Below are 24,772 nucleotides of genomic sequence, written 5' to 3'. Positions count from 1 at the left end.
CCCCTATGTGGCTCTGCAGAGGACACTGGGCTTGTGTCGGGTGTTGCCAATGCAGTCATCTCCTTGCGGGATGTGTGTGAGAGCATGTTGGACCGAGTGACCTGGCACATTACGACAAAGAAGGATCCTTCCTATGCCTGCATTTGGGGGCTGCGCTTTGGAGTCTATTAGAGTGTGCAGCAGTGCTTTGCTGGTCCTGTGAGGGGTCTCTCTAGATGACAGAGTTTGTTTGAGTGTGTGAGACCAGCAGCCGGCTCTCATGTCTCTGCATGAGTTTCTGCGGGACGGCGGTGAGGCGTCGCACCGGATCATGAACCGGCTCAGTCATCTGATTCAGAACTTGGACATCTCTGGACTGGGCTCTCCTTTCCCATTCAACCCTGCCAGCCGCAAGAGCTCCTGGAGAAGCTGGGATGGTAAGAGTGACAGAGGAAGAGAGACAGTGTATGCATGTCTGTGCAGATGTATGTTAATGTGAATGTACGTCATCATGTTTATGTGCAACTTTCCAGTGTCCATGACGCCACTTATGTGTACATACGTGTGTGTGTGTGTGTGTGTGTGTGTGTGTGTGTGTGTGTGTGTGTGTGTGTGTGTGTGTGTGTGTGTGTGTGTGTGTGTGTGTGTGTGTGTGTGTGTGTGTGTGTGTGTATGTGTCTGAGCATGTGAGTGTACGTGTGTGTAATATAGTCCTGATAGAAGCTTTGGCCAGAGTTCTGTGGGGCATCACGCCCAGATACACACACTGTGTTTCCTGTGGGCTTCCCTTGCTCCCCACTAGACTGTGTCTGTGTCTTTTGTGTGTGTGTAAGTGCGTGCCTGTGCTGCTTAAACAGTCGCTTCACTTTCCAACATACAGCTAGATCTGGGCAGCTGCACGGATACTTTTCCGTAGCAGTGACAGATTCTTCAGGAATTGCAGAAATTGCAGCACACAGCACCTTACCAACAGCTGCTGAGTTTTCAAGTTGGTGTCCTGTCAGCTGCATTGCTGCCACTTTGAGACCTTGGTATTTTTGCTACCACATAGGAAAGGGCTTTGGGTGGTCCTACTAACACTAGAAAAGCATGGTGAGGAAATCCAGGAGGAGAGCTTCTCAATGGGATAGTGGGATGCCGATGGTCCCGCTAAAACCACGTGAGTCAGGGGTTACTCTGGATGTATAGATGGTGTTTTTTGTGTTTATTCTGTGTGGGTCTTGTGTATTTTTATTTGTCTTGGACCCACTGACTTTCTGTCTATGTGCTTTTGTGAATGTGTAAGCTATTTTCCTATGGCTGGTCGACAGAATGTACAAGATAACCCTACGTACCCTTCAAATATTAATAGCCGCGTTTATGATGTGGCTCTAGTTTTTTTGAGGCAGTCTTGTCTCTCAGCAAGGTCATCCTCAGATATTTATGGTTGTTCTATACAAGGATAAATGCCTGGCAGTCATGGATTGCTTTTATGTCTGCATGCACGGACATTGTGTGGTTTCAGGGGAAAGTCCCACCCCCCCAAACCCACCCCCAGCTCTGTTACAATCATTAGCCATGATGTCAATTCATACAAGAGGAGAATCCTGTTGTTGATCTTACAGATGTTTGGTTTTCCAGACTGAAGCTGCCTGGCATCTGTAACAACAATTACAGATCTTGTTAAATATGTTTAAAGGTGTCAAGATTGTTTTTGTCCACTTGTGTTTGTACTCACTCTGCAAAAAAAATATGAATCTGTAACTTTTTCCACCTTCTTCTGATTCTTAACAAAATGTTTTCTCCAGATAAAGTGATGAAAGAAGTACAAATGTTTCCATACAAAGTCATCTTTGAGCACATTTTTTAAGTGTATCGTAGTAGTAGTTTCACCATGTTGCTGATTTTTAACATGTTTAATGATGGTGCTGTTCTTCAAAATCAAGTAAAACTGAATCAGAAACGCGTGATTATCTCATCATATTGGCACATTTAGTTAAAGTGTTTTTGTGGAGTTTTGCCTGAGAACACAGGGTGTCATACAGTGTGTTCTACAATTTGTAACGCTTATGGTTTGGAACTATTTCATCAAATTGACCTTCTTTGGATTTTGTATGTTAAACACTTTTTCAGACTCAGGCTCTGATGGACAAACTTCCACAGAAAGTTTTTATGTGATACAGTAAGTTGCTTTCTTTTAGACTCAATGCACACCGGTCAGCTTTATTTGAAAACACAACAAATCAATATCTAAATTAGACTGATAGTGCGTTTTAATAGGTGGTCTGTCCCATTGTTTGACCCACTCACTTCAAGCTGCGCAGTTCTCTAACTTAATGGCTCTGGTGTTATCTCTCAAGGTTTATGACACTGATAACCTCATGCGTGCCCTTGGTCAAAGAGCAAACACACATGTTAGACACAAAACCCCACCCACACCCAACATCCCTGAAACACACACACACACACACACACACACACACACACACACACACACATACACACACACACACACACACACACACATACACACACACACACACACACACACACACACACACACACATACACACACACACACACACACACACACACACACACACACATATGCAGAGGCAAGCTTTCAAACCTATACATGCACACATGTAACACAATCAACATCTCCGGCTCAAACCTTTTAGCACTGCTGAACTTCTATTAGTTAATAACAGCTGAATTAGGAGACAGAATGGTGTCTATTAGCTCTTTGGCTGAAATATATCTCGTATACCATTCATTGAAATGCCATATAAATTGCCACATTCTTCTGAGGAACAGTGTCTTTCTTTGAGGAGTCTCATTAGAATTAAGTCTTTCAGTGAGTTTGTAAGAATGGGGTCTTTTGAGTGGTGTAAACAAGAATAGGGGCTTTGAATAGATACAGACTGTGAATGGTTAAATGGGGATTTGGTTAGTGTTTTAATGGGCTGGTCAGAATGGAGGCTTTGTACTTTTGGTTCACATCTCCTGAGATAAGGCAGGCGAGGATCCCGGGTTTTGTTGGCCTAGGTAAATGAGTGCCGGGCAAAGGGCTGGCGGCTGCAGCTCTTACGTAACCGCTGTGGCATAATGTAGCATAACATGTATTAGATTATATGACTTCTTCCTGGTTTTGACTACAGAGACCTAACTGAATCTCTTTGTAGAGGTCAGGCTCAGTCATACATCAGCAGGTTGGAGGCATTGCTCCTGCACTGGGAGGGTCAGGTAATTGTCCTTTTTAGGGGAGGGATAAGGGTAAGCAGGTAGGGTGGGGTCGAGTGCTACACTGTTGCTTTTGTCTACGAGGAAGGTAACCTGAGGTTGTAAAAGGAAGTCCCCACAGTTACTGAGTGACGTGCTGCAGGCTGTAGAGCACCTGCAGCCTGACAGAGAGCAGGAGTCTGAATGTGGAGGCCGGGGAAAGGTAGAGTCAGAATGAGAGGGAAGTTGTTACTATGATACCTTTGCAAAGCTGCATGGAACAAATGCGGGAGAAGAAGAGTGAAAAAGACGGGACAGACTGGGACAACAGGATGGGAGCAGAGGAGGCGACAGATTCAGGCTTCTTGATGGAGGAGGATGTTGAAGTTGAGTTAGACTCTTGGTTTTGCATGGAGGCGAGCTCAGAGCTGAGTCTAACAGGACAGGTGAGTGTAGGTTCAGATGAGGAAGAGCAGCTGGACTGGTTTGTGATTACAGATTCTGTGTCTGAGGAGCAAAAAGAGGGAAGAGTAAGCCCAGGAGGAGATGGAGGGAGGCGAACTCAAGAGGAAGATGAGATTGAGGATGATTCAGCGTCAATGAAGAATGTAGACACTGAAACTGAGAGAGGAGTAGAGATGGATGATGAGGAGGGCAAGGAGGAAGAGACACAGGATGCACTGAAGGTGTGTTTGCAGCCGGTAAAGGAGAGAGGGGTTCATGTACGGATCTCTGTGGAGGAGGTGGAAAGATACTACACATTTTCTCGCAGCTGCTACTGGTTGTGTGGTAGGTGTCATAAGTTTGATTGAATTTTCTCTCCTTTATTCTATGTATCACGAAATGATTCTTCCTTTCGCTCTCTCTTTTTTTATTTATTTGTATTTATTTGTAGGAAATGGTTCTGTTATATTAACACCTCATCTTCCACCTGTCCTCTTCTGTTTGAGTTCACCTGCTCTGTACCTTTTCTCTCCACTGTGGGATTGGGAGAACACAGTTGCTCATTGTTTCTTTGATATGACATTTGATGTCAAGTCAAGTCAAGTCAAGCTTTATTTATTAAGCACATTTAAAAACAACCTCAGTTGAACCAAAGTGCTGTACAGTTATTAAAATACAATATAATCATACACAAATATAATAATAAATAAAACAATAAAGGAATAGTAAGAGCTCAATTTAAAAAAAGAGTAAAAGTAAAGATGTCCATTTGGCTGTGTAGTTTCAGCTTTTTAAAAAAAAAAAGAGAATCTAAAGTCTGTAAATCTCATGTTGGTTACGATCTGCAGTAATGCATTTCAAGACAGAACCATGGGTAAAGGTATTATTGAGCTAATGCCAATCAAGTTCTCTTGAATCTTGAGAAGATGTGTCTTTTTCTTGGGGTGTTTTTTTTTCCCTTTGCTATCTTTACAACATAATTCATGTTTTCCTCCTTTTCTCCAGTTTTATTGTTTGGATAATCACAAACAAAATAGGCTCACACCAGCAGAGCTGCAACAATTAGTCGATTAATCGATCAGTCAATCCACAGTTTTGAGTTTTTAAATCCTCTGGTTCCAGTTTTTGAATGTGAATGTTTTCTGGTTTCTTAAGATAGTAAACTGAATTTTCTGGCACCAATCAATAAATTGAGAAAACAATCAGCAGATAAATCGATAATGAAAATATTCATTAATTGCAGCCTTACTTGGACCCAATGTATTTATTGTTTGGTTAAAGACCAGTTGAGCAGCATTACTGTTAACCATCAACTTGGATATTGTTGTTTTGAACCCTAATCTTAACCCTGCTTTATCTCTGACCACTATAAGCCCTTTATTCCCACTTGTTGCCCTCCCCCACCTCTGTTTTTGTGGGTGTCTGTCTTATAGGAAAGCAAAAAAATAGGACAAAGAAATTAGTAGAAGTAAATCATTAATGAACAAGCAAATAACATGTTTGTTCTCATTATTCATAGTTGTATCTTTCAGTTGGCTCTCTCTCGCCTTATGAAGCAGGTTTCCAAGCTTCTGCCACAGTCCAGTTTAATATGTGTGAGTAGTGGCAGGAGGTCCAGTTGTGTGACTTTGACCCACTAACGTTTGACTCGTCACCCACAAACGTGAGCGTGAGTGGACACTAATCCCCAACGTTAAGCCCTTTAAAGAACATTAACGCCTGATCCAGCAGCTGGTGTGTATGCTTGTCTGTGTGTGGGGAATGCTGGGAAAATATTATGTTTGTTTAAGGTGTGTATCTTTTTTTATAACCATATTACTTACTGACTTACTAAACATCAGGAAATAGTTCTTTAATGAAATTACAGAATTTGTATTGCAGGGAAATTCCTATTTGTTATTATAATAACTATGTTAGAGCAATAAATTCTTGGTATCATCTGCTTATCTACCATGCAACACAGTGCTGACAGATATGAGTAAAACAAACAACAAATGTAATGTGAGTCACCATCTCACTCACTCGTAGTGACCTTCGTAATCATTGTTTTCCTGTTGGGATGATGTTGTCTATGTGTGTGTATATATACACTGAGTTTAATTTTGGCCACCTCAGAAACAATAACACATTGATAATGGACTTAGTTTCTTACATATACTTCCCTGTCTTATCATAAGATCCTTGTGACATCATTGATACTTGCTGATAGGTGAAGATACAAAAAAAAGTTTCACCCTCTGTCCTTTTGTTTGACGTACAGTAGTATCTGATACTAGCTCATCCTCTCCTTTTGTAATAGCCAGAGGGGCTTTTAACGATTATATAATACTGTGTGAACAGTGGTGATAAGTATAATTTCTTGAGTACTATTTGGACATACATGTTTTTTACTTGAACATTTCCATTTTATGCTACTTCATACCTCTACTCTGCTGCATTTTAGAGGGAAATATTGTACTTTTTACTCCATTGCATTTATTTTACACGTGTTGTTATTGGTGACTGCAGATTTTACATAATTTACATCTCACATAGTTTAATTTTAAATATCATCCAAAAAATTAATGTAGGTTTGTGTGTCCCTCACATTTCTCTTTTGATACTTTGGGGAACGCTTGAGAATCACTGCACTAACTTTATATAAAGTGCTTAAAACTAGCTTCACCTTTAGTAGCCACAACAATAAAATGCTACTTACACACTGATGCTTCATTATTAAGAAATCTGCTGTCATTACTTGTATTTCTACATCAATGTATTGGTTCTTTTACCTAAGTAAAGGAATACTTCTTTCACCACCGGACGGAAGTAATGAAAGTAGTAGTAGGACGAGAGGTAAAAGTGACTGAAACTAAAGTATGACATCTTTCAAGAAGGGGATTTTTCCCTAAAACAATAGCCTCTTTCTGGAAACAAAGTGCAGCTATTGCTGGGTGGGGGGTTGGATTTGATTTGATATGTGTGGGAGTTGCTGGGGGCAAGGTGTGGCTGTCTGACTGAGGCTTGGTCAGAAAGTGGAAACTCCTGGAGGTCTTCCGTGTGAACTTGAGTCCATTTGAGCACTCTGCAGATGGCTTCACAGTTGCAGCTTTGTGTCTGATCACCTCAGGCAATAGGTGGCCATTATCAGCTTGGAAACCTCACTTTACTGAGTTACAAACATCACAGATATGACCATTTATCTAGTCTTATGTCTACGTCCATGGCCTTTGTTAGGTAGCCATTTTGGTGTGCACACCCTTGCTCCAGGTTAAACTGGAATAAAAAGAGGAAAAATGAAGCCACGTCTCAAATATCATCAGTAGATATCAGTCAGCCAGTAGTTCCTAATCAATATCTGTTAACTACAGATGTCACTTGAAACGGAATACAATCAGTAGAAACAGAGACTGATACAGCAGACTCCCTTTCCCTTTAGGTCTGGTGGGAATAGAGGGTACAAGACAAAACTGATTTGACTCTAAAATCAAATCTATATCCTGAAGACATGTTTTAACAAAACAATGTTTGTCCAGCTACAGGTAGAATTTTAATGTATAACAGATGAACTATAGTGATCTTTTCTACATCAACAATGAAAACATGTCTAGTGGATGAGAAAAGGAAACAAACCGCTTAACTGAAGAGTGTAATTATATAGCACCAATCACAGGTTAACAATGGTGTAGATCCCAGGTAAAGCTGCCAACTTGATTATCTGCCTGTGCATAATATGTATATGTATAATACACATGTGTGTGTGTATATATCTTTGGATTCTTGGACACGGTAGATTAGTGTAATCTATGCCTCAACCTCAGAGGTCTCCTGCTCTCATGCAAGATTTAAAACCACCTGCTTCAGTAAATAAAGGCTGTTACGGTGTGGTTGTGATGTCATAAACGTAACATTTTGTGATGTGATATCTGTTCTTCTCACACTGACCTCATTAACTTGTTCTGTGAAGGAAGTTAACTGCACAAAGTTGTCAAGTTGTAGTAAAGTATGTCTGTAATGCAGCAGCTGATGGAAGACAAACTCGCAAAATGTTGTTGAATGTTTATAACTTTAACTCTGCTTAAGTTCTTGCATTTTCAAGAATGACTCAAGTTTGTTAATTTGTTCATTTTCAGTAGTTAAAGGAATAGTTAGCAATAGTAGTTTAAAGTAAACATACTTGTACATAACTCACACATCATACATGTTTATTGGAGTAAAACATACAGTCCTGCTTGTCTTTTCATAGACTAGTTCAACATTTTGCAAGATATGGAAAATATGCAGATTTTCTCTCTTGCAGATAATAAAATGATAAGATTGATACCACTCTCATGCCTGTATGCTAAATATGAAGCTGGTTAGCTCAGCTTAGCATTAACACTGGAAACAGAGGGAAATAGCTAGCCTAGCTCTGTCCAATGGTGATATCCAACTACCAGCACTTTTAAAGCTCACTGATTAACACATAATATCACGTCTGTTTAATCCATACATCATGGTTTTAGGACAGTATGTACCAAAGCATTTCTTTGTCTTCTTTGCCTTTTTGTGATTGTCTGTCATCACTGTTAGGTTGCCAGAACACCAGTAGAGACAATGTCTAAAAGAACAGTCATATAAAATAGGGCATTAATAGCATATAAGGCATATACAACTCTTTGCATTGGTGTGGTCACATACGTCCAAGACCTTGATGTTTGCTGCTGAATCACATCACAGCCAGACCACCACTAATGACATTTTATTGCTATTAAGTATAATAACAGCCCCCTGTGTCTCATCTTCTTTGTAACCAGTATATGCCCTCAGATTTGTCAGACCTCAGTAATCTGGCTACACAAGGACAGCAAAACAGCAGATAGATACTTTATTGATCCTTCATGGATTGCTTGGTTACAGCAGCTACATCCACAGTCAAGACAGCCACACATAACATCCCCAGGAAAAACTAAAAATAATCACTAAAATACCCCCAAATTGTACTTATAAAACATATGTGTAATAAATAATAACACAATACTCAGAAAAGTGCCAGAAAAAGTGCCCTGCAGTATCTAAAAATAAGATATATATTTTTTTAAACAACTAAAAGAAAAAAACCTGTGTACACAGCACAGTCTAACATAAACCACAGACACAACCACATCCATTTAATGCAAGAAACCACAAAATTCACATCAATCTTTTTGCTTTTTTACATTGTCCATATTTGCTTTTGTATTTGTTTGATTAACCGACCATCAAGGTAGTTTTCAGAAAAATCCCCCCAACTGCATTATCACATCACATTACTTCTGTATGAAATCCATTTGAAACATTTGGTATACTGTGTAAAATGGACAATAATAATGTGATACAGTGTGCAGTCAACCGAATCACCAGTAAGGTCTTTTAAGTCCCCTGATTAGCTAAAACCTTTGATTGATGTTGTTTTGACACAACCGTCATGGCACCAGCTGGTGTCATTGGAAAAAGGGTTTAAAGAAGGCAAGAGATTGAAAATGCCAGACCAAGAAGACACACTTGAATGAATCCTGTCCCCAAACAGCTTGCATGTATGTGAAGGAGAGAGAGAGACAGAGAGAAAGACAGAGAGAAATAAGGTGATTTCAGTGTAGTGAACCCCTGAGGCCTTGTCACCTGATAGGTCTCAACCAAACAGTCAAAGCAGACTTTTTGGTTTGTTTAAACTGGAGTGAGAGGAGGACTTATCAGGAACAGGGTTGTGCCTGTAAAGAGACAGTTGGTATAACATACGGGAGGACAAGGGAAGGACGTACAGTATATAACGATAGGGGATATTTTATGATACTCCTGAAAGGACTGATGGTATGTTGACTTAACCTTAAGGTTTTATCAGTTTTGATAAAGTATGAAGCCAGACTAGGCGGACGTGTGTCACAGGACAGGTGCAGTGTCATACAGTTAATACTGTTTGGACATGTTGTGTATGTGTTTATGTCTTGCCAGCACAGTTCTTATATTTCTTTGAGGCTATTTGTGTTTTTTTCTTTGTATAAAAGTTCACTGAGTTCTTTAAGACTTTATTTGTTGCCTCTCTGCTCAACTTAAATTCCATAAAAGTATAATGTGCACACAAACAGCTTTTCTGCTTCCATTTTTCTGGCTTTGCTTTCCACTTGTATGAAATTGAACTGTCGCTAATGGAAGAAAAAAGTAAGAGGAAAACTTGTGCATGCATAATCTAAACTTACACTTAATTATTAAATTTGGTAATTTAATATTGGTCATTTGGAATAATAATTGATAAAATAAAGTACTATTTGATCTGTAAAGACGTCATGAACTGTAGGCTGAACTTTCTGTTGTAGGCCGGATGTGGTGATTCAGTGTTGATAACCTCAGGAGAACAAAGCAAACAAAGTCAGACTAAAATGAAAAGTCAACATTGTTCTTCCAGTTTGTTTGACTTACCTGTCTATGCTCGCAACTATGTTTACATTATAGTGGCTCTCTTTCCATTATGTCCAAACATCTCTGGTCCCTATAGAAGCCTCTCTTCCTCATTTTTTCCAGCATCATCCTGTATTTTTAACCTATTTACAGTATCATAATGCAAACATGAGGTTTTGAAGCAAACAGAAATCATATTTTTCATGTACTGCAAGTTTTCCCATGATGTTTAATTATCTTGAGATGACATAAATGCCAGCAGAGCCCCATTTGGCTAAAATTAGATATAATATATGTAAGTGTCTTAAAACACTGATTGATGTGGCCAGTAGCTCAGGAATTGTGATTCAGTTTCTAACTTGATAAACAGTCACTAACATGTAATATTGCCTTATAAATAAAATGCCTGAAGGATTGATACTGAATTTACCTAACTGTAGTTTCTCACAGCAGTTTGACCACAGTGTTTGGTTTTATTGCCTTAAGGCCTGTCAGTATGATGTCTACATATAAAACTACTTACCTCATAAATTGTAAAATAGGATGTTTGCATCTATGTGATGGCAGATTGTGGGAAAGACACACAGCAGCGTAGTAGTCATATCATCTTACAGTAAAGAGCTGTACTTTGCCATTTTTCTCTATTGATCTGTTTTGTTCTCAGTTACAAGTTGAACTTTAGCCAGTTTTCAGTTATCAGGCACCGCTGATGTTTTTCGATGTGAATGAGTGCATGTGCTGTATATGACAGAGACAATGTTTTTGTTGAATGCATTTATATGAGGCCTAGATGCTGGCAGACACTGGTGTTTCCCAGTCTAACCTACATCTTTCCCACATTTATAAATATCTCTATCTATGCTTTGTTTTACAACTTAGACCACACTGAATACACTATTTCACACTATTTTTTATAATCAGTGGCTAGACCTTCATTTTTAATATCATGATATTATCATGGTATTTTAAGTTTCACTTCAAAGCTCTGGTCAACACCTGTTTTTTTAAACGTGTTATATAAATACATTTGACTTGACTTGATTTGACTAATTGATTCATGTGTTATCTACACCAAAGCACATTTTTGACAAAGACAAGCAAAGAGAAGACTGTTACCATTACATTATAGGGTCCAGCGTTCACACTTAGCCTTAGTTTACTGGAAATGTGTCTTTGTGTGTTTACTTTTTAATTCTCTCTTTACCATATGAATGGTGATGTAGCACTTAATACCGTCTATACAAATGAATAGGTTATTTGTTGAAATACCAGGTAAAATAAATGTAATAATCATAGCAATTAAACCAACATGATGATTATGGATGAGACGCTGACATCAGACTTAATGCTATTTTGTACACTGTTTCACTGACGTTTGCATTTCTCTCTCTGTTCTCCAGATGACATCATGCAGCTGGACAGCAGTCCCCTCCACGCTGCTGACATCACGCCTGACCTCAAGAGGCAGTTTGCCTTTCTTTCAGGTAACACTTTGTCCTTTCTCTTCCTCTGTTTGGGTGCATGAGGACGTGTGTGTTTGTTTTCTCTTTTAGTGAATTGTCATTTTAACCTCAATCCATCGGCTGCCCTTCTTTTTTATTCCTTCAGTAGCCCAAAATAAACATGTGCTTCCACCATCTTTGTTAATCATTTACAGCTTAACTGTTACTCTTTGCATAGTTCATGTGAACAGTTTTGTCTTTGCAAGTATGATTTACTATTCAAATGTCACCTCCTTCCTTTTCCTCTTCACTGTCTGTCAGGTTTTGGTCCTGATACACGAGGATCCTCCCAGAATGTTGATTATGTCACCTAATGTGTTTTGCAGTCACAGCTCTGAATGTCTAAGTGCAAAGTCCAAAATCCTACATTTGCATCTTTACTTTGTGTCTTTTCACAGTATTTGATTCTTCAGTCGTAGAGATTGCCAGATATCTGTGAGGAAATATGAACACCTATTATATTTTTATGATTTATGTGAAATAGCTTCTGTAATACTCCAGTTTCCCTTTAGGATAAAGTACTGGATCATTCTACATATTTTCCTTCAGTACTGTAAAAGCTGCCCCTCTCAGTGCGTGGCAGAGGTGACCTTGTGGCTGCAGCAGAGTCGGAAACCATTTTGCAGAGAAAGATCTAAGCAGACGTTGAAACCATGACCATGCACTTGCTGTTGCTATAGCAATAAGAGGAGAAAAGGCAGACAGATTGATATTCCAGTCACATGCGCTGACAGAGCCTGCCACAAAACACAGAGAGTGAGCGGGAATGTTTGTGTGTGAAAGTAGTGAGACTGTCAATCTTTGTGTACAAACAGCAGCAGAGATGTTTTTCATCTCTCTGCCTCACCTCATTTTTATTATACTTTAAAAATGTCCATCTTGAATATTAGTGTAATCCTTATTGAATTTTTTGTTTTTTTTATAATAAAAAAATATTTTGTAAGATAGAGGCATAAGCGTAAGACGATGACAATTACATGAGTTACAGTTACAGGTCAATTATTTGGTTTCTAGGCTTATTTTTGAATCAGCTGTCTTAGTACTTATGGGCTGATCTGCCTTATTCTTTCTCATATTGACACATTACACACATTACAATACATTATTTCAAAACGCATGTTATTCTGACATATGCAGTTCACCTGTGTACTGGAGAAAATACATTTATGAAAAACAAATGGCACAGGTTTTCTTGTTTTTGGATGGGGGCCAGAGGGGTGAGGCTAAATAGTTTGTTATGATGAATATTGCAGTTTTCTTTCCAGCCTCCACTCATCAGACAGCTTTAACGTCAGCGCCACCATGTGGTCACAGTTTATTTAAACTCAGTGCCCTCTTCCTTTATTTATTATTTATATATTTATCAAAATAGATTTTTTGACTGACAGAGCCCTCAACACATGGACCGAAAACATGAACGCCATGATAAGTTTGAATGTACTTTGAAAGAGTCAGTGGTTTTATGTATTATGTATTATTGAGTGCTTTACAGATATGTAACATCCTAAATATAGATACACTCCAAGTGCTCCTAAATGTTAAATGTCAGTGTTCTTCTTTTTGTGATTTTTCAGGGGGTCGAGGAGATAATGGCAGCCCCATCATCGTGTTCCCAGAATTCCCTGCATTTGGAGAGATCACAGACAGGGAGTTTCACAACGTGCTCACCTACCTGACGAGTGTGCCAAGGTAAAGTCTCTCACCAGCTTTGTCACACGTATAAACATATAAAAATGTGAGACTGTTTTTTTTTTACTCTGCTTTTGTTTGAAATCCTCTCTTATTGACCTATTTAAGGTGACAATGCAGCACAATACTGCAGATCAACTTTTGTTGGTTTATGGATGAACTTTGAGTAATAAAGTGGGAGCACAGTAGCTCAGATTCTGGATGAATTACGACCGGACAACTGAGGATTTTCTGTGTGCTGCTCGCATGTTCTTTAGTTTCCTCTAATAGTTCAAAAACAGGCTGGTCAGGAATATAGGTGGATGGAGGATTGTATGTAAGGCAGTATAAAGAGGCAATAGAGATGAAAACTGAGTTTGCAATGTGTAATTTCTTTATGTATGAAGTCCGCCAGTAGGTGGCAGTGGGTACTCACAGCTTCATTGAGATGTAAACTGCACAGGATTTTTTCATAGCATTGATATCTGTAAACAGAGAATAGGGTTGTGGTTCTTGTATTAATAACATGAACAATTAATTATCTTTATCAGTCTTCTGCAGATTGTCCTTGTACAAATGCATGGATACACTAGATGAAGCAAGGGGGAGGGGAGGGTGTTAGACCATCCATTATTCCAATCCCCCCCCCCCCCAGAAATGAATCTCCAGACTGTTTTTTTCTGTTCATTTTCTTTCTTTCTTATTTTTCTTTGATGTTTTCCTCACTCTTCAGTCTTGCAATTACTTGATTTTGCATTCCACCCGTCTGGCCTGCACTACCTTCATCCTGCCTGCAACGACAAAGTGCATAAAAATAGAAACTGCAGCCATTCTGGCTGTTTGAATCTGAATAATGCATTTAGACAGATGAGCAGAGCTGTGGTCTGAAGAGTGTGTGTGTGTGTGTGTGTGTGTGTGTGTGTGTGTGTGTGTGTGTGTGTGTGTGTGTGTGTGTGTGTGTGTGTGTGTGTGTGTGTGTGTGTGTGTGTGTGTGTGTGTGTGTGTGTGTGTGTGTGTGTGTGTGTGTGTGTGTGTGTGTGAGAGAGAGAATAGGTTATTTGAGGATCCTGTCAAATGATTCTCTTTGTCTTTTTTCATTTTGTATTTATGTATGTTTATTTCTACACACACTCATGTATGCATATGTAAAAATAGGTCACTGTGTAGACTAGACCAGGTAATCCTTGTGTTGTGTGGAGGTAAATCTGTTTACTAAGTCACGTTGGGGGGACTCGCTTCTCTTATTGGGACAAAAAGCAAGTCTCCTTAACAAGCCCCTTACATGCTCTTGAACCAATATATTCGAGCTTTAATCAGTCCAAACTGAATAATCAAATGTTCAGTTCCAGCATGACCAAGACATATTTATTTCAATTAAGATTTAACTGTTAAAAAATGTCTTATGTACACTGTATTACTAATGAAGTTCAGAATAATGAGATTTTCCTAGCAGAAAACTGCCGGTCACAAGCTAACAATTTGCATCCATTCTGAGCGTTTAATTTCCCCTCCTTCATGGTCAGACTGTAAAGGTTACTATTCAACTGAAGGAGGGTCAGCCGCAGGGTCGAGATAGCGTTGAGCCTCAAGCTGTTGAGAATACAGAGACAGATGGCTGCAGCTACCTGAGGGACCAACTTATTCCACAGCCTGCGACGGACGTCATACATCTGTGTATCACAACCTTCAACAGCTGCTGCTATTTGAACGGAATACTGTTGGGTCAATATTGATTGCAGACATCGTTTCTAATGTTAATTCTCTTATATCATCCATGTGGGTGCTTGTTGTAAATATAAATTGTAAAATATAGTTTCAATTAAGGCAGAGGCAAACTGTCAAAGTCATCTCCTCTGACAGCAGTTCCATTGAGGACTTGCTGGGTATTAATCTAATTTCATTCTTGTCATATGATTTTCTGGATCTTAATTCATTTACTTTAGGCTCTGCAACCAAAGACACACTCAGTAACTCAATGAATGGCTGTGTCCTTGAGAGGCCATGTTCCAAACTCTCTCCCTCCTCCATCTAGCTCTCATTGGCTTTACATATGCGTGCATGCTGGTGTTGGTGATTGGTTTATGTTAAAGAGATACAGTCAACACTAAGATATTATCCCAGAATTTAAATGCATTCTGCTCTCATGGATGTTTAATCTGTTTAATTTAATATACCAGTGCTCTCAGATTCAGTCATTTTCTCTGTTCTGTTCACAGAAGAAGAGGAGGGTGTAGCTGTGTGTGTGTGTGTGTGTGTGTGTGTGTGTGTGTGTGTGTGTGTGTGTGTGTGTGTGTGTGTGTGTGTGTGTGTGTGTGTGTGTGTGTGTGTGTGTGTGTGTGTGTGTGTGTGTGTGTGTGTGTGTGTGTGTGTGTGTGTGTGTGTGTGTGTGTGTTGCTATGTCTGCATATGCATTCATGCATTAAATCTCCTTCATCACTACATAGCCATTAGGCAGAGCTTTTTCACAGCTCAACACACAGTTTGCAGTGCTTCTACACACTTTGACCTGAGAATTCCAATTATTATTAGGATGCCCATGCATGTGTAGCCACAACTTCACCAGGTGATTTCTATGAATATTTAAATTTAAGGCTTTTTATGATATGTGCTTACAACACAAAACAATTTATATTGTCCATTTAGACTTTTATTAAAAATTACCAGAATTGTAAATTGTTGTTTATCTTGTATTTTTATATAAATACAGAATTGGACCAAGAGCTACAACATCAGTATAAATGTGCTGGGATTAGCTAATTTACATCCTGGTCCTAACGCAGCTAGGTAAAAACAGATGGAACAGATAAAAACATAATGTATTATTGTATCATGACTTGTTTTATGGGACACCAGCAATAGCAGCTGTGACACACAGTGTGGGCCATTGTGGTTAAGCAGCAGCAGGAGGCCACTTCATCACTCTTCCTCTTCTTTTTGCAACCTCAGGTGCTGTATGTTCACTATAAACCAACCACTCATCCTAGCAGCTGTAAATGTGTAAAGGCAGAGAGGCTCTTGTCCCACTCTCCTCCTCCTCTTCCCCCTCCCCCTCCCCCTCCTCCTCCTCCTCCTCCTCCGCTGAGATGTAAAAGAGTTTGCACTTTGAAAGCCTGAGTGGCTGTGAGAGTCTGTATAGATCAAGCACCGAGAAGTAGAGATGATGTGAGAAGAGAAAAGGAAATGATAAAAGTGGAGGGTATAGTGCAGGAGACAAAAAAGAAGTGCTACCGTAAAAAGTAAATGTTACAGTGAGAGTGGTGGTAGCATCGGGGCAGACATGTATTTTACTAATAACTGAAGCTGTCATGCTTACAGTGGCATCCTCTTACAGTCTGTCCCATCCCAAACATCTGTAAAGACCTGCTGGCTGGCTGCTAGAGCTGCCCATCATTTTGCAGCCGTCCTGTGATAGGCTTGTGTCCCAGCAGCTGCCAGTGCCTCATTGGATGGCTGTTAGATGCAGAGGGGGAGTGGAGGCTGAATGCTGTGATGGTCTGAAGCATTTGGCTCCCTCCCCTTCAAACAACACAGCACGCTGGGTTCCACCTCTGAGACGCATCCCTTTCTCGTGTCTTTTTATTTTGCATGCAGGACCGTTCTTTACATCTGCTCACTCCATGTTTGTGCAGTTAGTAGCTGCAGAATGGCGGACATGAAAGCAAACACTTGAGGATTACTAGGATATATCTGTGTCAAAGGTACTGACAGTGATCAGATGCTCAGGTGCATGTCTTCAGGTATGCAGAGAGGATACCGCTGATGAGCTGCACGTGATGCAGTTGTCATTGATTGTCAGTGGTGTGTAAACCATGTAGCCTTCTTCTCTCCTGGGACCAGAGAGGACAGCAGGGGAGAAGGGGGCTCAGGGAGAGAACAGGGGGCTGGAGGCTGATGGTCAAGAAATCTGGAGGTGCTTCACAGCATCTCTTTTTATGAACTGCACCAGCTGTCTAAAAGGATAAAGAGCAGCAGAACAAAATGAACTGAGAACAAGCACTTGGCTTCTTCACTGTCTCATGCTGGAAAACTACACTTTGTTTTTATTTTATTTTTTCCCATTAAGTCTGTTACTACTATACATCATACAATAGATTGCTTTCTCTGTGGCCCTCCATACTATTCAGCAGTGTGTGATAATTCACTGTAATGTACTCACCCCTGAACTATCCAGGGTTTAGTGGACCAGTTTTTAAATTGTTATGACCAAATGCCTCTTTGTGTGTTCCAGTTTGTCATCAACTGGCGTGGGTTTCATCCTGGTCATCGATCGCCGGCAAGACCGATGGGCAGCCGTCAAAGGGACCCTGCTTCGTATCGCAGTAAGTCTGTCTTTGTGTGCAGATGTGGTGTGTCAGTGCACTTACTTTCTGTCTTCTTTGTCTGATTTTGTAAAGGTCTGTGTTTGTGGGAGATAAATGTACCTCTAATCAACTGCTGAGATGAAAAGATCTAAGAGGTGCTCAGTACAAGAAGTTTGTCAGGCTACGAAGAGGTGTTGAAGCGTGCTTGTCTCTTTTTCAGAGCTTCACATGCGTGTCAGGGTGTAGATAATAGACTAATATCTCGACTACCCTGTGGGGCTGATATGAGCCAACCCCATCCTTGATCCCTCTCCCATCAGCATCAGAGCTTGCCATGTGTGTCCATAGCTAGAGGGAAAAATAAGCAGTCACATGCCAAAAAAGGCAGAAGGAGATTAGGTTCCTTTTGTCTGCTCATTCATTTAATTGTCTCACTTATCGTATTTCTTTATTATTATGAAAAAACAACATATGTGTTACAAGAGAGCAAAACAAAGTGAGGATACTGAGTTAGCTAAATAATAATAAAAACTAATAGTCAGTCTGGTTGAAGGACTACCATGCTGTTTAAGGAGGTGCAGCCTATCAAGTGACAATGTTTCCGTCCCTTTTAGCACATAATTCCTCCTCCTATCACCCATTTCTATTAATACTTAATGGTTAATTTCACCTTTTGTGAGTTGATATCAGTCACGTTGTTTATGTTGCTGAATAAGGAGAACGCAGTGTTAGAGAATCAGAAGTAATCAGTGCGCTTCCAACTTCTGCTCACCCTCACTCAGCTATGTTGTCCTGTGGGTGATGAGCAGCAGCATCTATCTGTTCATCTGTGTTCCATTCTCTCTGTCGGGAGGTGACAGAGCACTGGCGGCTCTCCATAAGCTGTGTGTGTGTGTGTGTGTGTGTGTGTGTGTGTGTGTGTTTGTGTGGGGGGGGGCATTTTTCAGGCATTTAAGTAGTTATAGTATTTTTCAGTGCTGTTTCGGGTTGGACAGATCCTCACAGGTCTGTTATTGATACTGATGGCAGAGACGTCATAAATCAAAATATACTGATGAGGGGGAATATATACGAAAAGAAACGTCTGAGAGAGAGAATGAGAGATGAATATCATTACCCATCGTCTCCAGAGACTTGGGAGACCCAGTCACTCATTTCAAATTAAATCAAGCTTTATTAATCCCACAAGGGGGACTTTACAGGCTTGACAGGCTGGTAATAGGGGGCATTCAGTCATCCCCGCAATAATGTCCTGTTTGGGCCAATTCAGCTGTAGGCTGCTAAATAGATGATGATGAAAGCTGACTCTTCTCGAGCTGCTAGTATCTATTTGTTGTGGAGTCAGTGTTTACAAGTACGTGTGTGTGTGTGAGTGAGAGAGAGAGAGCGAGAGAGCGAGAGAGAGAGAGAGAGAGAGAGAGAGAGAGAGAGAGAGAGAGAGAGAGAGAGAGAGAGAGAGAGAGAGAGAGAGAAGAGACTGAATTTGTGAGGATGCAGTCGAATGATTCTCTTTGTCTTTTTTTTCTTTTTCCGTGTCTATTTCTACAAGTACACACTACGCATAATTATGTAAAAGTGGGTCAGTGTGTTTCAATGAAACCTACCCAGTTCCTTGCATGGCTGAGTTTGAGCTGATGACAGACAAGAAGTGTGTTTATAGACTGTGGTGTTACTGTCTCAGTCCTTAAAATATACCCTCTTCTCTTGTCTCTTTGTGTGTGTGTGTGTGTGTGTGTGTGTGTGTGTGTGTGTGTGTGTGTGTGTGTGTGTGTGTGTGTGTGTGTGTGTGTGTGTGTGTGTGTGTGTGTGTGTGTGTGTGTGTGTGTGTGTGTGTGTGTGTGTGTGTGTGTGTGCGTGTGTGTGTGTGTGTGTGTGTGTGTATTTGACAAAGAACAAAGAACAAGCAGCCCATGACCATGACTGCCAGCAACCTCAGATCCAAGCAGCACGCTTGAATGGTTAGGAGCTACAATACACATTTAAAGGATAAGGCTTGTGATATTCTATATTGTTGTTGTCAACAAATCCCATACCCATTAGTCTGTCTCTCATTACTTTTTGACTTCTCTAATCTGGCCCAGCCCCAAGCTCATTCATTCATACTAAATACTTGAAAAATGGGTCATGACTGTATACTTTCATGTTAAAAAAGGCATATAACTCAAACAGGAGTAAATGGTGCATTATTTTGGGGGCTATTTTCAACAGATTTTGTGCACCAGTGAGATTTCACAGCAGCAGGATGGTGTACATGGGCTTACAGTGCCCATGTCCATCATAATGAAGGAACGAGTCACCAAGTTTTTTATGTGTTTTAATGGTTTTTGAGTAATAATGGAGCTCTATGGCACAGAGGAATAATGTATATCAGGCTTTGGCTACACAAATACAGATGTTAGTAGGGATCTTTGTTGGTTTTGTTTTTTATGGGATCTGTTGACAATAAGAAAAACATAGAATATCACCAGACTTCTCCTTTAAGAAGCCATTTCTGAGTGTGCTGCAAAATGTAAAAACCCTACCCATAACTACACTGAATAGATTATTGTTGTATGGTAGTACCTACGACTGTCATGATATAGAAACAGCAGTATGTCCCACAGTAATTTCGTATCTCCATACAGCGAGTGACCATTTTTAACACAGTGCTTCTGCTTGTGCTGGCAGGTCAGCGAGGACAAACACTTGAACTGATTTATTAATTCCATTAACAGTACCTATCCCAAGTGGTTTTTATTGACAATGTATTCATTGTCATTTCTGCTTAGAGCAGCATTCCCCAACTCGCTCGGGGAGGACACCCAGTCAGGCGAACCAGCCGTTTAGGTCATTAGCTAATTAAAGTAGCATTAACAATCGGATTGCCTCAGGAGGGGAGAGTAGCGTCCTCCCTCAACCATCATCCAACTGCTCTCACAGCAGTTTTTAGTCTGTCAGTGGGTGTCAATTGTGACATTTTAATTGGCATTTTATTGGTTCTGTTGGCTGAGCTGAGTGTGTGGTAACTGCATGGTATGATAAATATGAGCTTATGAGTTAAGTTTTTGCTTAGTTAGGATGACGTGCTTGTAAGAGGAGATTATTTGTCAAAAGATTAGTTCGTGCCTCATTTCATATTCACAAGTGTTACAAAATTCTGTTATTTTAAGTGCTAATAATGCTGGCTGGGTAACGAAAATCAGAGCACATGTGCCTGCACACATGTACAGGTGTTAGCTGGTCTCAATTCTCTTTGCCTCATTATTCATGCAGAAACATCTCAGGGAGGTGAAGATTAATGTCCAGCATCCTACATCTTGCCCATTCCTTGCACTCTACACGCTTCTGCACATGCTTGAATGTGTTTTAAGTGAGCGTTTTCACATGGGAGACAGAGGGAGAGACAAAGGGAGGGAATGATATAAGTGCAGGCTGGCTGCTGAAAGAACAGATGATGTTCTGCTTAAATGAGATGCACATATTTTCTACTCGGTGTGGAGGAGGATCCAGTCTGCTCTGTTACATAAGTGACAGTCTCCATCATCCTCTCTCTCTTTTTCTTTTCAGGGCTCCTTCCCTGGGAACCTCCAGCTGGTTCTGGTTCTGAGGCCCACCACCCTCCTTCAGCGCACACTCTCCGACATCCTCTTCAAGTTCAACAAGGATGAGTTCAAGATGAAGGTGCCGGTGCGTGCAGTCACTCTTACTTCTGAAAGCAATATTCATAATCCATCAGTGACGTGTGTCCTCCCCTCTGGGATTCATGACTTGAGTTCAATCTACTGAAAATGTCAGAAGATTTCGGAACAATGTTCACAGTCCATAAAATGACTGAATATATTTATAATCAAATGTCATGTGGGTAATGGGTGTTTCTGTTTCAGGTGATTATGCTGAGCTCAATAACTGAGCTGCACTCCTACATCGACCGAACCCAGCTGACTCAAGAACTTGGCGGGACGCAGGAGTACTGTCACGAGAAGTGGATCTCTCATCGCACCGTATGTACATACTGTACACTCCACTTTACACTGAGCTGTCAGCACGGACACTTATCCACACAGCTATTACAAGGAACTTCATAATTACAATACATGAACGAATGCAATGAAATTAGTACCAGTGAAACACTAGAAAATGAGGTAAAACAGATTAAAATTAATACATAGTAATGACATCATCAAAACATGTACTATCTATTGCTACTTCAGGATCAAACCCTCATAAAATGTTCACTTCATTAAAGCCATAACAAGCAACAACAGCAATGAAACATACAGCCCATAAAAGTGTAAAAACTATTATATGAGCATCACCTGAGTCAAGGAATTTGCAAATTAGATATTTTCTTAATTGCCTCTCATGTATTTCATGCATCAGGCTATTGAAGGCTTTGCGCTGATGGTAAAGAAAACAGCACAGACCCTGCAGTCTTTTGGGACTGAGCTGGCAGAAACTGAACTCCCCAATGAAACCCAGGCAACAACCAACCTGCTGAGCATACACACTGACAAGAAAGACAAAATGAAGGTAACGCCTTTAACACACACACAAACACATTTACGGTCATGCATTTGGACTGCAGTTTACTCTGTCTGTGTGTGTTTGCAGGAGGATCTGCAGGTGGCTTTGGGACAGGGCAGCAGGCTGCTGGAGAGCATTAATGAGCCTGTGGTGCGAAACCCAGACCACAACATGAACCAGGATGAAATGGAGAACATGGCTACAGTACAGAGGTTAGAACCACTAGAGCCGATATTGCTGGTTCCCACCGACCAATCAGGTCCAAACATTATAGGACGTATCATCACATGAAAAAGCTGAAATGCCGCCACTTGTGATCAACAAAATTACTGTCAGCTCCACATCTGAGTCCACTACTTTTTTAATAACATGCTGCAGTCACTTGATAGTATGTTGGGTATCAGTGCTGGACTAGACATACAGTAAAGAGCTACTGTTGTTACACAATTGCACTCAATGTCCTCTCAGTGGTACAGATGACTTTTTTAGGCATGTAATAAAACATAAAGCCAGCAGACTTTTTGTTTCTTTGTTACTGTTGATTTGTTCATAGCTGAATGGTTTCTGCCTATCAGTACAATTGGAATAATAGTTGACAAGGCACTGCTCGCAGATCAGTCAGTATTTTAAGCAGCACTGAGGGCACTGAGTTTCATGTCAAGTGGCATTATGTCTACATAGCAGGGACACACGCATAAGAACAGAAAAAACTAAAAGGAATATACAAATACCTCTGTCATCATCCCCGCTGCATTTCATATCTTATTCACTTCTTCCCCACTGCTTTTTCTCTACTTAACTGCCTGTTGTTTTTTTACAGTCTAACTCCATCCCTTCCTCCTCTTTCAGGCTGCTGTCTCAGCTGGACGAGACAGAAAGGGCTTTCGATGAGTTCTGGGTGAGGCACCAGACCAAACTGGAACAGTGTCTCCAACTGCGCCACTTTGAGCACAACTACAGAGAGGTGAGCTAGAACCTTCAAGCTCTGGTGAAATCATCTGTAGACGTCATGCGGAGTCCACATTGTTCCTTTTTAAACTTGAAACATGTCTGTGGTGTTTCTGCTGTAGGTGAGGGCTCTGCTGGATCAGGTGTCTGAGAAACTCGCAACCTTCTCTGAGGTGGGGATCAGCCCAGCCCACGCTGACCATATCTTCAGTGAGCTCACCACCTATGAGGAGAAAGTCAGTGTAAGTTATACCCACCCTGCCACAGTGAAAGCTTTGTCTAACCTAGGCATGAAGAGCACATCACTGTTATATATGATACTAGAGCTGTTTCACATCTAATCATATCTCTCTAAGAATGTCTCATTTAAATTTAGCTTGTGAAAACATCACTTGTCATTTTGTTCCAAATGAATGTCTTTAAATAGAGACTGTGATAAAAAGGGATGTGGGTGGGATAAAATAGACCATAGTGAACCAGCCACCATTTCAAAAAACTGAATATAGATCATCAAATTCATAATCCTTTTGACATTTACAATACAATCTACCTTCATGAATAAGGCCTGATGAAACACGGGTTCATTTACAGTTAGAAAGCAAAAAAACTGCCTTCAAATTTTCAGGATTGAGTTAATAAGTGAGTAGTAGTAGTACGTTTCCTAAAAAGAAAAGTTGGTAGGTAATGGTTACATAAATTTACAAGCCATATAGAAAACGTGTATGTTCATGGATCATCTACATGTGTACCACATTTGGTTAAAACTGGATTAATTACATTGGGAATCTTAAAATCCACCTAATGTTTCTTTGTGTCTGAGAGACTTGATGCAGTTCATACAGTTAGAGAAGGTAAAATACACACTCAGGGGGTCCAGGGACAAATTCTTCTCTATCTGGGATCCTGTGTTGACAAACTTAAGTGGACTTAACACTGTGCCCACTTAGTACCACATAGCAGCCCTTTTCCATTTATGATATGTGTCCATGTAAACCATAGTATACAGTGTACAGCTTCAATAATGATAAACCTATGTACGTATATGTTTTCTCTTCTCATCTGGATGGGTACCCTACATGTTTCAGATGGGTGGGACCGGTGGGTGGTTGAGTTAGTACTTGTGTATATACAACAAAGCAAACAAGGGAAGAAAATAATAATGATAATAATTTGTGAGCATTGTTCCAAGGATTTTTCCTATGTTTTATGCGTATGTACATACCTTGTATCATTGATGCTTAATAAAAAATATATTGCACAAAAAAAAAAAACTGGATTAATTTACTGTTTTGCAAAATTAACTTCCTTGATGAAGGTAAACCTAATTGTTCCATACTGGTCCACAGGAGGTGCTGGACAGAGCTTTGTCGTTGGCCTGTGAGGGTGATGAACTGATCCAGAACTCCCACTACGCTGAGGACTCCATTCAGCCCAAATGCAGCGAGCTCAGAGCAGTCAGTGAGGATGTAAGGAGCAATTTGAAGGCCAAGAAGGACCACCTCCTCAAAGCCATGGAGCTGCATCACTGTTTGGACAGGGTGAGAAGACAAGACAGAGACACTTGAAATGTAGTTTTCTTGTCTCGTTTGTTGTTTCTCACCAGTTCTTCCTCCCTTCATGTCCTCTACAGGCTTCTAAGTGGTGTGATGATGGTATATACCTGCTGGCTTCTCAACCAGTAGACAAGTGTCAATCACACGAGGGGGCAGAGATAGCACTGCAGGAGCTGGAGCGTTACCTGGATAATGCAGGCCAGAACCGACTGACAGACCTCAGCACCATCTGGACAGATTACGAGGCAGTGCTCAACCAGCAGCTCAGGGTAAAAGAACC

General features: G+C 40.5%; 1 protein-coding gene across 1 annotated transcript in view; it reads left to right on the top strand.

Moving 5' to 3' along the window:
* The first annotated feature begins 206 nt into the window (after positions 1–206).
* Positions 207–24,772, top strand: part of mcf2lb (mcf.2 cell line derived transforming sequence-like b) — a 34,333-nt gene continuing 9,767 nt past the window's right edge. The window contains exons 1-12 of the mRNA XM_062432180.1: positions 207–416; positions 11,418–11,501; positions 13,094–13,208; positions 17,416–17,506; positions 21,035–21,154; positions 21,352–21,468; positions 21,848–21,997; positions 22,079–22,203; positions 22,841–22,955; positions 23,062–23,181; positions 24,286–24,477; positions 24,570–24,761. Of these exons, the coding sequence (XP_062288164.1) occupies positions 260–416; positions 11,418–11,501; positions 13,094–13,208; positions 17,416–17,506; positions 21,035–21,154; positions 21,352–21,468; positions 21,848–21,997; positions 22,079–22,203; positions 22,841–22,955; positions 23,062–23,181; positions 24,286–24,477; positions 24,570–24,761 (1,578 nt within the window). The 5' untranslated portion in view covers positions 207–259. The remainder of the gene's footprint in view (positions 417–11,417; positions 11,502–13,093; positions 13,209–17,415; positions 17,507–21,034; positions 21,155–21,351; positions 21,469–21,847; positions 21,998–22,078; positions 22,204–22,840; positions 22,956–23,061; positions 23,182–24,285; positions 24,478–24,569; positions 24,762–24,772) is intronic.

This window comes from Scomber scombrus, chromosome 13 (assembly GCF_963691925.1).
Source record: "Scomber scombrus chromosome 13, fScoSco1.1, whole genome shotgun sequence".
Taxonomy (NCBI): domain Eukaryota; kingdom Metazoa; phylum Chordata; class Actinopteri; order Scombriformes; family Scombridae; genus Scomber; species Scomber scombrus.
This window is presented reverse-complemented; position numbering and strand designations above follow the sequence as displayed.